The sequence below is a fragment of the Pseudophryne corroboree genome, chromosome 9, assembly GCF_028390025.1.
Source record: "Pseudophryne corroboree isolate aPseCor3 chromosome 9, aPseCor3.hap2, whole genome shotgun sequence".
Classification (NCBI taxonomy): Eukaryota; Metazoa; Chordata; class Amphibia; order Anura; family Myobatrachidae; genus Pseudophryne; species Pseudophryne corroboree.
In genome coordinates, this window is record NC_086452.1 from 344,775,216 (window position 1) to 344,790,583 (window position 15,368).

A 15,368-nucleotide genomic window follows, 5' to 3' on the forward strand; every position below is an offset into this window, starting at 1 on the left:
GAATGACCCCCTATATCTGAGCACTAATGAGGAGGTTGATGATGAGGATGTTGGCTGTGGAGATTGCATGGGCTGGTCCAAACTGCTGGTAGCTGATACTGGACTGCTTGTTATTATTTTACAAATTATTATAATTTTGTAAAATAAATTTCATGAACTCGCTGCAAATGACATAACATGGAGGAGGTGCCAAGACGATTAACGTCCATGCCTCTCATAACTTTCACCTCACAAATGGATCAGATGCCTTCACAAATGTTGTCAGAATTTGGATAAAAATAATCCCACACCCAAGAGGTGTTTTTTTTGTCATCACTGTCTACTTGTACTGCTCATACCCACATTTGCAGAGGGTGCAGAAATATGGTGGAAGGAGGCTTCTCTACAAGTACAGTGTGAGAAATGTCAGACTCAAAACATAGCTAATGTGGACACCCCTAGACTCTCCTCAGGGATTTGAGAACATTTTGTTCTTTAGCCTTATACCCCTTTCACACCGCCAATGCCGGATTTCACCCGGGAATTGGAAATGGGTCCTTCCCAGGTGGGATCCGGCATTGGACGCTGCTGCTGGCTTCCCCGACCCAGCAATATGCCGGGTGGTTTCCATAGCAGCAGGGGGTGGAGCCGGCGCTGGGAGATGAGATCATCTCCCCGCTGCCTCTCCCTGTTGTAGTGAACGGGTTGGGAGCCTGTTTACGCTGCCATTGACCCGGTATTCAACCCGGGAATAACACTGCTTTATTCCCGGGTTGATTTCCGACATTGTGCTTTCACACCACATGCTGACCCATGTCGACCCGGCAATATGCCGGGTCGATACCGGGTTATTTGTGCGGTGTGAAAGGGGTAAAAGTGTTATTTTTTGGGCACTGATTTGTCAGGTTTTAATGTGACACCTCTAGCCCTTTTTTAACATTGTAAAAGATTTCGATTTCAGGTGCCCTTTCCTGAACTTTCTGCCTCCTGGACCACTTTTAGTAGATGTTGCAGTCCTATTATGACTGGCAGCAGCCATAGCACTAGTACTTGGTTGCTGCTCCTGCTCTTCTATCAATTGATTGTCATGATTCGTATCGACTCACAGCACTGTATTACTGCCTTAACCGAATAAACCTCCCCTCATTCAAAAGAGTGGGTATGCCATGCGCTTGATAGAGCTGGTTCTCCTGAGCAGCTGTAAAACCTTGGACAGTCACTCCAAAACTAAACACACAACACAATAGTACTAGAAGTACTAATACAGCGCTGGAAAATTAACCTATGCAGACAGGTGGAAAGGATTAATCAAAAATTTAATATAGATAAAAAATGGGTAAAATTATGCCCAGGGTACCACTTAATGAGCACCAATGCATGCAATGAAACTGTTAAAAAACAACATAACTCATTTAAAAAGAAGCCTGATTAAATCAGCAATGGGACAAATCCGGTGGTTGGTGGACTTCAATTTCTTTTAACTATTAGAGATGTATGTCTTTCCACAGATATATTTACCAATCCTGGAGGTACAAATGCAAGTTTCCCAGATGGTATCTCAGCAGATGAGTAATTTCAGCACATCAGTTGAAAGGGAATGGGTTAGTACTCCATAAGCAGTAGGATGGTTGTGGAAGAATGGTTCCAAGTTTCTTTAAGAGTCTACCGTCCAAATGATCCTGGATAGTTTATGTCCCAGTAGCCAGCAAATAGGTCCTTACCCATTTTTTATCTATATTAAATTTTTGATTAATCCTTTCCACCTGTCTGCATAGGTTCATTTTCCAGCGCTGTATTAGTACTTCTAGTACTATTGTGTTGTCTGTATTACTGCCTGCCTGAAATTCGCTGAACACATGCCAGTTCACAAAAGTTTTTTTTTCTTCTTTTTTTAACAACTGCGACTCACTACGCAGATAATAAGGCGGTGACTCTGTTATAAACAGACCGTATCACTGCCTGCCTAAAGTTAGCTAACTCATACACTGATAGTGACCAGTGACTACCAACATTAGGTAACTGTATAAATGAGGTGTTTATTTTGTATTGGAGTACACAGTGTACAGTGACAATCACGCAATGTGCTTCAGCCTCCTAATGGCGTTTTACTGTGTGACACAGCCTTAAACAAACAATGCTCCCTCCCTGAGTCCACACACACACAGTACCCCTGCACCCCTACACTTTACAGACTTTAAGGGACACTGTGTGAGACTGAGCAGTAGTTTAGCTGCTGCAAACTAACTAAAAAAAACCTGCTTTCACTGGAGCCCTGCCTGCCTATACCCTAACCGTCAGAACTCCAGGGTGATATGGTACCCAGTGGGAGGGATTTATACTGAATCCAAAACATGCAAGATCCAACGCCGGGAAGATGACATTTACCTCATTTTAGAATCCAAGCAAAAGGAAAAACCAGAGCTGCGGCTCAGGAAGTACTCGGATTTTCAACCAATGAAAAAACTAACCATTGTTGTGTTCAGGAGCTAAATGTGATTGTTGATGTGATTGTTGATGCGATTGCTGTTGCTATATTTTGTTGTTTGCAACAACAACTAATATGGCCAGAAGCTAACCTGAGCATAGGGACGCCCATTGCGGTCTCATCATTTCCATGTAACACCGGATAACTGCAAAAATATCGGTACCATCATTGCAAATTGGGTGGTCACACAGATTCTGAGTGCACCTGAAGATGCACAAAGCTGCTCTCCACGGACGCAGATGGCTCCCCAGTAGCAAATAAGATCACAACCTTATTTATACACACACAGAAAACGCCGTGAACGGCCATGACACGCCTGTGTTTACCCGACCACTTCCCGTTCCCACCCACAAACGATGTCTACTTGTCAGTCATTTTCAAACTAATACCTTGTTGCAACCGCCATCGCAATTCAATAGCTGCACGTGTGCACTGCAGCTCAGATGCATGTGCAGTAAGAATACATTGAACGATTTGCGCACAATAGCCACTTTGCGATCGCACCTGACTTAAGACCTTATTCAGGTTTGTTAGCAAACCAAAAAAGCACACTAGTGGGCTAAACCATATTGCATTGCAGGTGGGGCAGATGTAACATGTGCAGAGAGATTTAGATTTGGGTGGGGTGTGTTTAAACTGAAATTAAACAGCCAGTATTTACCATGCACATAAACAATATAACTGACCCAAATCTAAATCTCTTTGCACACGTTACAGCTGCCTCACCTGCAGTGCACATGGGTTTGCCCATTAGTGTATGTTTTGGGTTTGCTAACAAACCTGAATAACCCCCATGTGCTCATTGTTAGTGTTTTAGCCACGGAAACACATCATCAATTTACATTGATTAAAAATGTAATGAAAATCTACCTTTAGTAAATATACCCCTTGGTCCCATTATTAGACCATTACATTTTCCTACACCTCCCACATTCTTCCTTTTGTACCACTGACAGTTACTGACTGACACTGCAGCGATGGGAGAACCTGTCAGTTGCTCTTTGTGGACTCCCTAAAAAGTGTCCCCTTTGCACATGTACTTTATAACAAGGGTTTGCTGTCAGCATATTTGCAGTTGTGCATTACTGTCTACTTTTCTTTATGGTGGACTTTTTCATGACCTGTGTTTTCCAGACACTTTTTTTAATTTAAACTAGGACGTAGAAAAAGTAATCACTTTGCTGGGGAACTTTCATATATTGTTAAAACGTAACATTTATTTAAATTATTAGTAAAATAACACCAAAATGAGCTTGCTATAACTCAGAAGAAAAAATTATATATAAAGAATAACTATGTAGGGTGTATTGGCCCATTATGCTAGTAGAGAGACCAGAACTATCCAAGAACAATGTAAAATTGAGAAGTTATTACGATCTTGGACCACCATATACAATAATAATTAAGCTCCATCATATTGAAGGTGTGTTTCCCCCAACAGTATGATATATTTTTTTTATTCTCTCTTGTAGATTGATAATATACAATAGATATGAGAAATAAAGTGGTTATGTACACAAAGATATGTCTCTTCGGCTTTTTACTGTGTGCCGCATTTATATAGCCATGTATATTTCTTCAATTGTTTTACAGCAGTCACTCACTGAGTTTGGGTATGCGGTGACCAAGGACATACCAGGCCAGCACTAGGGACACTCAGACCTATTTGCAGGCATTTTGAATACATTAAAACTGCTTAAAAAAATGTAGAGGTCATCATTGGCCAGTCCAATAAGCATGGGTTCTTCATAGCGGCAAAACAACTCACAGTTTCACAGTGCACAGAACATCATATACAGGCCAGAGCACAACCATGTTGCCGGGGACTACAGAAATTGGCTGCCAAACTAATAGTTTGAGTGAGCTGCCTGCTAATGCACTGTATGGTTTTCACACTGAATCGGTTTGCGATTCTACTTACTGTACTGCTGATAAGAAGAAAAGAAAAAAAAAAGCAATGGGCTGTATGTGTGGTCTGGGAAAGGTATAGTATCTCCTTAGGTCAACGTACAACCATACAAACACCCTTGAAAGTGTCCTAGTATACATCCCAAAGTTAGGGTCCAGGAGATTGGGACTCTCGCACGCCGTAGACCACGTGTGTTCTCCAGAAAGGGTGTGGGGCCTCAGTTGGGGAGGGTGTGGTCTCTAACTAGGGGGCGTGGTCTCACATGAAGTGCTTCTTTTGCAAGCCACGCCCCCGTGTTCATCACTGTGGCGGCATACCCAGCGCTCTGAGCTTCTGAGCTGCTGGCCATGCCCCCAGTCCCTCTCTCCTGGTGAAAACATTCCGTGTGCATGCGCTCAGTGTCTACTCACTGCTGAGCAGCAAGTGAGAGAGGGTATCTCCCCCCCCCCCCCCCCCATTGTGGGACACTGTGGCCCGTGGGTGGGACTGCCTGACAGGACTCAAAATACGCAACTGTCCTGATAAAAAGGGATATTCCAAAATTCATGTAAAAGAATATAACCAGTTCATTTCCTGTGCTTAACTTCCTATTCGTCTTATAATAGGATAACCATTGTTCTTCATTTTTGTCGCGTTGCCTCATAGTTGCATTCTTACAGCATTTTCTTAAACGCATGTCATATGAAACCATTTTCTCTAGTGTTACCACACTCATTGGCATTCAATTCTTCAATTTCTTTGGTCTTGCCATATGTATTTACTAACATTATTACTACCACTAGTGACAGACCAGTCATAACGGTGGAAAAATAAGATTTTACTTACCGATAAATCTATTTCTCATAGTCCGTAGTGGATGCTGGGGACTCCGTCAGGACCATGGGGAATAGCGGCTCCGCAGGAGACAGGGCACAAAAGCAAGCTTTTAGGATCACATGGTGTGTACTGGCTCCTCCCCCTATGACCCTCCTCCAAGCCTCAGTTAGGTACTGTGCCCGGACGAGCGTACACAATAAGGAAGGATCTTGAATCCCGGGTAAGACTCATACCAGCCACACCAATCACACCGTACAACTTGTGATTTGAACCCAGTTAACAGTATGATAACAATGAAGTAGCCTCTAAAAAAGATGGCTCACAACAATAATAACCCGATTTTTTTGTAACAATAACTATGTACAAGTAATGCAGACAATCCGCACTTGGGATGGGCGCCCAGCATCCACTACGGACTATGAGAAATAGATTTATCGGTAAGTAAAATCTTATTTTCTCTAACGTCCTAGTGGATGCTGGGGACTCCGTCAGGACCATGGGGATTATACCAAAGCTCCCAAACGGGCGGGAGAGTGCGGATGACTCTGCAGCACCGAATGAGAGAACTCCAGGTCCTCCTCAGCCAGGGTATCAAATTTGTAGAATTTAGCAAACGTGTTTGCCCCTGACCAAGTAGCTGCTCGGCAAAGTTGTAAAGCCGAGACCCCTCGGGCAGCCGCCCAAGATGAGCCCACCTTCCTTGTGGAATGGGCATTTACAGATTTTGGCTGTGGCAGGCCTGCCACAGAATGTGCAAGCTGAATTGTACTACAAATCCAACGAGCAATAGTCTGCTTAGAAGCAGGAGCACCCAGCTTTTTGGGTGCCTACAATATAAACAGCAAGTCAGACTTTCTGACTCCAGCCGTCCTGGAATTATATATATATATATATATATATATATATATATTTTCAGGGCCCTGACAACGTCTAGCAACTTGGAGTCCTCCAAGTCCCTAGTAGCCGCAGGCACCACAATAGGTTGTTTCAGGTGAAACGCTGACACCACCTTAGGAAGAAACTGGGGACGAGTCCGCAGTTCTGCCCTGTCCGAATGGAAAATCAAATATGGGCTTTTGTAAGACAAAGCCGCCAATTTTGACAATCGCCTGGCCGAGGCCAGGGCCAACAGTATGGTCACTTTCCATGTGAGATATTTCAAATCCACAGATTTGAGTGGTTCAAACCAATATGATTTGAGGAATCCCAACACTACGTTGAGATCCCACGGTGCCACTGGAGGCACACAAGGGCTGTATATGCAATACTCCCTTGACAAACGTCTGGACTTCAGGAACTGAAGCCAATTCTTTCTGGAAGAAAATCTATAGGGCCGAAACTTGAACCTTAATGGACCCCAATTTGAGGCTCATAGACACTCCTGTTTGCAGGAAGTGCAGAAATCGACCTAGTTGAAATTTTTTCGTGGGGCCTTCCTGGCCTCACTCACGCAACATATTTTTACCACATGTGGTGATAACGTTGTGCGGTCACCTCCTTCCTGGCTTTGACCAGGGTAGGTATGACCTCTTCCGGAATGCCTTTTCCCTTAGGATCCGGCGTTCAAACCGCCATGCCGTCAAACGCAGTCGCGGTAAGTCTTGGAACAGACAAGGTCCCTGCTGGAGCAGGTCCTTTCTTAAAGGCAGATGCCACGGTTCCTCTTGGAACAGACATGGTACTTGCTGAAAGCAAATCCCTTCTTAGCTCCCGAGGCCATTAGTTCTCTGTGAGCATCTCTTGAAGTTCCGGTTACCAAGTCCCTCTTGGCCAATCCGGAGCCACGAGTATAGTTCTTACTCCTCTATGTCTTATAATTCTCAATACCTTGGTTATGAGAAGCAGAGGAGGGAACACATACACCGACTGTTACACCCACGGTGTTACCAGGACGTCCACAGCTATCGCCTGAAGGTCTCGTGACCTGGCGCAATACCTGTCCCATTTTTTGTTCGGGCGGGACGCCATCATGTCCACCTTTGGTCTTTCCCAACGGTTCACAATCATGCGGAAAACTTCCCGATGAAGTTCCCACTCTCCCGGGTGGAGGTCGTGCCTGCTGAGGAAGTCTGCTTCCCAGTCGTCCACTCCCGGAATGAACACTGCTGACAGTGCTATCACATGATTTTCCGCCTAGCGAAAAATCCTTGCAGTTTTGCCACTGCCCTCCTGCTTCTTGTGCCGCCCTTTCTGTTTACGTGGGCGACTGCCGTGATGTTATCCCACTGGATCAATACCGGCTGACCTTGAAGCAGAGGTCTTGCTAAGCTTAGAGCATTATAAATTTGCTCTTAGCTCCAGTATATTTATGTGGAGAGAATTCTCCAGACTTGATCACACTCCTTGTGTGACTGCTCCCCAGCCTCTCAGGCTGGCCTCCGTGGTCACGAGCATCCAATCCTGAATGCCGAATCTGCGGCCCTCTAGAAGATGAGCACTCTGTAATCACCACAGGAGAGACACCCTTGTCCTTGGATATAGGGTTATCCGCTGATGCATCTGAAGATGCGATCCGGACCATTTGTCCAGCAGATCCCACTGAAGAGTTCTTGCGTGAAATCTGCCGAATGGAAGCGCTTCGTAATAAGCCACCATTTTTACCAGGACTCTTGTGCAATGATGCACTGACACTTTTCCTGGTTTTAGGAGGATCCCGATTAGCTCGGATAACTCCCTGGCTTTCTCCTCTGGGAGAAACACCTTTTCCTGGACTGTGTCCAGAATCATCCCTAGGACCAGCAGACGTGTCGTCGGAACAACTGCGGTTTTGGAATATTTAGAATCCACCCGTGCAGTCGTAGAACTACTTGAGATAGTGCTACTCCGACCTCCAACTGTTCTCTGGACCTTGTTCTTATCAGGAGGTCGTCCATTTTCTTTGAAGACGAATCCTCCTTTCGGTCATTACCTTGGTAAGGACCCGGGGTGCCTTGGACAATCCAACGGCATCGTCTTGAAACTGATAGTGACAGTTCTGTACCACGAACCTGAGGTACCCTTGGTGAGAAAAGGCAAATTTTGGGACATGGAGGTAAGCATCCCTGATGTCCCGGGACACCATATAGTCCCCTTGTTCTTTGCTATCACTGCTCTGAGTGACTCCATCTGGATTTGAACCCTTGTAAGTGTTCAAATTTTTCAGATTTAGAATAGGTCTCACCTAGCCTTCAGTACCACCATATAGTGTGGAGTAATACCCCTTTCCTTGTTGTCGGAGGGGTAATTTTATTATCACCTGCTGGGAATACAGCTTGTGAATTGTTTTCAATACTGCCTCCCTGTCGGAGGGAGACATTGGTACAGCAGACTACAGGAACCTGCGAGGGGGGAAACCTCTCGACATTCCAATCTGTACCCCTTGGATACTACTTGTAGGATCCAGGGGTCCTGTACGGTCCCAGCGTCATGCTGAGAACTTGGTAGAAGCGGTGGAGGGCTTCTGTTCCTGGGAATGGGCTGCCTGCTGCAGTCTTCTTCCCTTTCCTCTATCCCTGGGCAGATATGACTCTTATAGGGACGAAAGGACTGAGGCTGAAAAGACGGTGTCTTTTTCTGCAGAGATGTGACTTAGGGTAAAAAACGGTGGATTTTCCAGCAGTTGCCCTGGCCACCAGGTCCCATGGACCGACCCCAAATAACTCCTCCCCTTTATACGGCAATACATCTTTGTGCCGTTTGGAATCTGCATCACCTGACCACTGTCGTGTCCATAAACATCTTCTTGCAGATATGGACATCGCATTTACTCTTGATGCCAGAGTGCAAATATCCCTCTGCGCATCTCGCATATATAGAAATGCATCCTTTAAATGCTCTATAGTCAATAAAATACTGTCCCTGTCAAAGGTATCAATATTTTTAGTCAGGGAATCCGACCAAGCCACCTCAGCTCTGCACATCCAGGCTGAGGCGATCGCTGGTCGCAGTATAACACCAGCATGTGTGTGTATACTTTTTAGGATATTTTTCAGCCTCCTATCAGCTGGCTCCTTAAGTACGGCCCTATCCGTAGATGGTACCGCTACTTGTTCTGATAAGCGTGTGAGCGCCTTATCCACCCTGAGGGGTGTTTTCCACCGTGCCTTAACTTCTGGCGGGAAAGGGTATACCGCCAATAATTTTCTATCGGGGGAAACCCACGCATCATCACACACTTCATTTAATTTATCTGATTCAGGAAAAACTACAGGTAGTTTTTTCACCTCACACATAATACCCTTTTTTGTGGTACTTGGAGTATCAGAAATATGTAACACCTCCTTCATTGCCCTTAACGTGTGGCCCTAAAAGAAAATACGTTTGTTTCTTCACCGTCGACACTGAAATCAGTGTCCGTGTCTGGGTCTGTGTCGACCGACTGAGGTAAATGGGCATTTTACAGCCCCTGACGGTGTTTGAGACGCCTGGACAGATACTAATTTGTTCGCCGGCCCTCTCATGTCGTCAACCGGCTTGCAGCGTGTTGACATTGTCACGTAATTTCCATAAATAAGCCATCCATTCCGGTGTCGACTCCCTAGAGAGTGACATCACCATTACAGGCAATTTGCTCCGCCTCCTCACCAATATTTTCCTCATACATGTCGACACACACGTACCGACATACAGCACACACATAGGGAATGCTCTGATAGAGGACAGGACCCACTAGCCCTTTGGGGAGACAGAGGGAGAGTTTGCCAGCACACACCAAAACGCTATATTTATCCAGGGACAACCTTTATATAAGTGTTCCTCCCTTATAGCATTTTAATATATATACATATCGCCAAATCAGTGCCCCCCCTCTCTGTTTTAACCCTGTTTCTGTAGTGCAGTGCAGGGGAGAGCATGGGAGCCTTCCCACCAGCCTTTCTGTGAGGGAAAATGGCGCTGTGTGCTGAGGAGAATAGGCCCCGCCCCCTTTTCGGCGGGCTTCTTCTCCGGAGTTTTAGATATCTGGCAGGGGTTAAATACATCCATATAGCCTCAAGGGCTATATGTGATGTATTTTTCGCCATACAGGTATTATACATTGCTGCCCAGGGCGCCCCCCTCCAGCGCCCTGCACCCTCCGTGACCGCTGTGTGAAGTGTGCTGACAACAATGGCGCACAGCTGCAGTGCTGTGCGCTACCTGATGAAGACTGAGAGTCTTCTGCCGCCTGGTTCCGGACCTCTTCATCTTCAGCGTCTGCAAGGGGGGTCGGCGGCGCGGCTCCGGGACGAACCCCAGGGCGAGCCCTGTGTTCCGACTCCCTCTGGAGCTATGTCCAGTAGCCTAAGAATCCAATCCATCCTGCACGCAGGTGAGTTGAAAATCTCTCCCCTAAGTCCCTCGATGCAGTGAGCCTGTTGCCAGCAGGACTCACTGAAAATAAAGAACCTAAAAACTTTTTCTAAGTAACTCTTTATGAGAGCCACCTAGATTGCACCCTTCTCGGCCGGGCACAAAAACCTAACTGAGGCTTGGAGGAGGGTCATAGGGGGAGGAGCCAGTACACACCATGTGATCCTAAAAGCTTGCTTTTGTGCCCTGTCTCCTGCGGAGCCGCTATTCCCCATGGTCCTGACGGAGTCCCCAGCATCCACTAGGACGTTAGAGAAACATTAATTAAATGTCAGTGCCTCTGCAGCAAGAGAGCTGCTACAGTGTACAGTAACTAACCCTTCCACTGTGATAAATAGGGGAAGGGATGTTATAGCTATCACAGCTAGATTGAAATGGAATTGACATATGAGAGCTTAAGGGGTATATTCAATTGAAGTCGGATCCATTCCGACATGCATTTGTCGGAATGGATCCGACAACCCCTATTCAAATCTCATCTCAATTCGTCTTTTTCAAGTCGAATTGAGTATGAGAGACCCAGAGGAGGGGGTGTAGTACGGGTGACCGGCGGTCTCCTGACCGCCGGTCACCTTACCGACGCCGGGATCCCGGCAGCATACCGACGCCGGGATCCCGGCGGGGAGGGGCGAGTGCAGCAAGCCCTTTGCGGGCTCGCTGCGCTCGCCACGCTGCGGGCTCGGTGTCGACCTGCGGTCGCCACAGGTTCTATTCCCACTCTATGGGTGTCGTGGACACCCACGAGTGGAAATAGTCCCTGTTGGTCGGCATGCCGACCATCGGGATAGTGAGCCGTCGGGCTCACGGAGGAGGTCATGTGACTGTCGGTCAGCCGACCGGCGGTCACATGACTACCACCCCAGAGGAGGAGAGGGTGGGTGAGCCGCGGGGAGACCAGCGGGGGACAGCCGCGGGCAGCCAGAGGAGCTCTGCAGGAGGATGTCACACAGCCGCCCAACCTCACGGCAGTGTCCACCCGGCTCCAGCAAGCGTGTTCTCACTTGCTGGAGCCAGGTGGAAGATGCAGTGAGCGGCGCGGCTGTGTGTCATCCTGCTACAGCGCTGTGCTGTAGCACTGATCTCCCCTGGCTGCCCGCGGTGTCCCCCCATCTCCCTGCGGTTCTCCCCCCTCTTCTGCTCTAATCCCTCATCTCAGTCCAACATATTTTTATGTCGGACTGAGATGGTCGAAAAGGGGGCCAAAACCTGTTGGTTTTGGCCCCGTTTCCGACACAAGCACGTGGATCGGCAGCTATTCCGCCGATCCACGTGCTTTTTCGACAAGTCAAATTCATCGACTTGTCGAAAAATTTAGGGATATATTGAATAGGTTAAATCAGGATTCGACCTTAAAAAGTCGAAAACCGCCGTCTTTTCGACAGACGGCAGTTTTCGACTTCAATTGAATATACCCCTAAATCTTACTGTTAGACGTAGCTAGAATAGATTTAAAATATTATATTATTTTTCTACTAGGCATCACAGTTAATAATACTAATAATAATAATCCACAAATCATCTTCTCAATTGAGTGACATATACATAAACTGTGTGGATTTAAGTTTTGAATTGAATTTATAGATGAAGCCTGGAATAATTACAATAACATGTATGAGAGGGGAGGGGATTACACCAATAGACAAAAGATAATTTTTAAATGCAGCACTCACCCAACACATTTACTACTGTTTGTAGTTTTACAGATATTTTAATATAACATGTTGTGTAAGTTCATTTGTTACAGAAACAGAAATTACAAACTGCTAAACAGTACTGTGCTCCAGTAAGGCGGAACCTCCTCCTCCCTGCTAGCGGCCCATTATAGGCTGAACTATATCACCGCTTGAAGAGACCCAACACTCTTGTGGGTATATTTTACGAATCCTGTCCGTGGTTCTCGATGCAGGATTTTAAATTCTCCTGGTTTTGCATTTAATATTGCTGCCATTTAAAAGTAATAATGCAAAATGGAAAAAAGCCACCACTTGGCACAAATACTTTACTACTTGTACTTCCTGTACTGAGAGCACTGACTAGACGTCTTCATTATATTTTAATTATATTATAGTGTAGCTAATATAATGTGTACTATATATCAGTAAAGACAGTGGAGCTGGATGTAATAATGCCTGAGTTGGCCGGAGGTGCGGGTTTCCAGCCGAACTCGGATGTTTTTTTCAAAGCGGCAATCATGTTCAAAGCATGCTTTGATTGCCGCTTTAATAAAACATCAGAGTTCACGTGGGAACCCGCACCTCAGCCCCAACTCAGACGTCATTACATCTGGCCCAACGTGTAAAACAGTCACAATTACCCTACGCATTACTGCTATTTTTGTTGGAATGCAACTAATATCCACAACTATCTCAACTGAACCCATGACCCCAGCACTGAGGCTGCAATGCTGACTACCCAGCAAATTGTCACCCAAATTGCATCTCTTAAGTGGGCGTGCACTCTTTCATATAATACCAATACATACCAATCATAATGCTTCATCTGAATTTCAGTTTGATTTCTATTCTCTGCTTAGGGAATTAACTAAACTGATAATGAAGAACAGCCCATCTCCATGAATCTATGTTGACTTTGGCCCCACACAGGTCAAAAGCTTCTTTACTGTATTTTCTCAAGTGTACAACTCCTCTTATTTTCCCCAATAATAATTATTGCCTCTACATAAAGAAACTGGAAAGAGCAAATAAGAAGGGCACAAAGGAAAGGGAAATGAAGATCACTTGTCTACACATAGAAGGAGGTAACCACTTCAGGGGCTAAATAAACACTACAATATCAAGGTATTCCACAAAATGGTCGTCTCCATTATGTTTAGGTGACAGGTCAACTGTAAAGAGTAAGTATAGGAAAGTCAAAAGATGTCCTTTGTATGAAATTCAATTTAGGATTAAATGGGTCTCATATACTGTCCAACAGTAAAACAATCTTAGAGTTAAACGTTAAAAAAAGGAAATTCCTTATACAGTAGCTGCTGATTGTACAATAGAAATCAGTGCTTAATCATGATTACCTTGACTGGAGATAACAGGCCGATAGAGAGGAGAAGAGGGAGCGTTTGCAGGGAAAGAGGAGCTGGCAGTAGGGAGCTGGAAGTCCTCACTCATCTGACAAATAAAGTGATAGAAGAGAGTATGACATGAGCGGGAGAGTATGCAACGATAAGCAAGACAATGATTAGAAGAATAGTCACATGTAACACAGTAAGTACATAAACAGCAGCTCTCTCATTAAACACCTTATAGAACCTGGTGAGGTGTAAAATCTGTTTATTACAGTACAATCTTTCAAAAAAAGTGTTTGTGTCTCAGCTGTAGGTGCCATAGTCCAGTGGTTGCAGTTCTATGTCCTCACACTCGGAGAAATCCTTCATTGCACAGATTCTTTTTCTTTTTTTTTACAGGCCAACAACATTTAAAAAACAATATATTTTAAAAAAAATTAACCTTGAAGAGCCATTTAAAAAGTCGGCTAGGCATAATTTGTATTTACTGTAACTAATATTGAATACACAATTAAAATATGTATTATTAATAACAGTCCTATATATAGCGCCTACATGTTACATATCTAGAGTCTTGTAACGAATTCTCTCCCGTCTGTATGCATTCTGCTGACATCACTCATGTCTCCAACATTGAAGGTCAGTGATGGCAGGAAAATGACAGGTCAAGACATATGGTTCCTTTGTGACTTAGGTGGTTTTAAAAGAAAGCCAAATGTAATTGGGAAGGGGGAAAGAGGAGACAAGAAATACACTTGCAGACTTACACAATGTATGCTAGCAAACTGATGGGGGAAAAAAGCAGCGTTGGAGCTCTGTAACAAAATCCCCTAGTTTGTCCTTAAATTGACTATAAAATCCAGTACACTAAAGCAGCAGCGTGCTACTATTTCAGTATAAAGGACAGTAACAGTGTTCAAATGTGAATACAGAGAAGCATTTGTTATAGGAACAGTGACTGCTTTTTGTCTGCTGTGGTATATTTGCCATTATTATTATTATTATCATCCTTTATTTATATGGTGCCACAAGGGTTCCGCAGCGCCCAATTACAGAGTACATGTGCACATAATCAAAACAGGAAAACAGTGACTTACAGTTGAAGACAATAAAAGGACAAGTACAGGGTAACTAATACCCCTTTTCCACCTGTAGCACGGGTCGCAGCCGGGAGCCTGACACGGCTGCGACCCGTGCTACAGCCCCCTTTCCCACAGCGCTCACTAACCCGGCATATTGCCGGGTTGGTGACGCTGCTGCTGACGCGTTGCTGGGAGATCACATGATCTCTCAGCGCCGCCCTTCCATACACTGTGAACGGGGCTGTCTCGCCTCCACGTGGCTTCCGTTCACACTACAAAGCTTACCGGGTTGAACACGTGTTCAACCCAGCAAGATACCCGGATCACTTGATCAGGGAATTTGCCGGGGGGGCCGTTTCCACCAGGAAAAAACACGGGTAAATGCACGCCCCCGCGCATTTACCCGTGTTTTTAAAGGTAGTGGAAAAGGGGTATTAGCATAACTACACCAGTAAACGACAGAGATAAGTTTCAAGGTGGCCAAAAAACTAAGGGATCTGGGCAGTTGAGGATTATTAAAGTAAGAAAAGGAAAAGCACATGAGGGAAGAGGGCCCTGCTCGTGAGATATGCCCTTAAGGAACTAAGAGCAGGTTAAACTGGACCTCACAGCTCTATTTGCTGTGTAATTACCTGCGGTCAGGGGTCTTTAATATCGTCTGTAGAATGTCGTCTTGCTCGTGCAAAGCTTATCTCATGTTTTATTTCATCAGTTATTTACAGTAGGTGTGTTCTAAAGTGTGTGCCAACC

At 45.3% G+C, this 15,368-nt stretch overlaps 1 protein-coding gene across 5 annotated transcripts in view; it reads right to left on the reverse strand.

Annotated features, from left to right (window-relative positions):
• NISCH (nischarin) overlaps positions 1-15,368 on the reverse strand; it is a 306,900-nt gene that overhangs the window by 92,875 nt on the left and 198,657 nt on the right. For all 5 annotated transcript variants that reach the window (XR_010186909.1, XM_063940634.1, XM_063940635.1 and 2 more), the window contains one exon: positions 13,546-13,639. Coding sequence is in view for 4 of the 5 variants with exons in the window: in XM_063940634.1 (XP_063796704.1) it covers positions 13,546-13,639 (94 nt within the window). In the remaining variant the exon portion in view is untranslated. The remainder of the gene's footprint in view (positions 1-13,545; positions 13,640-15,368) is intronic.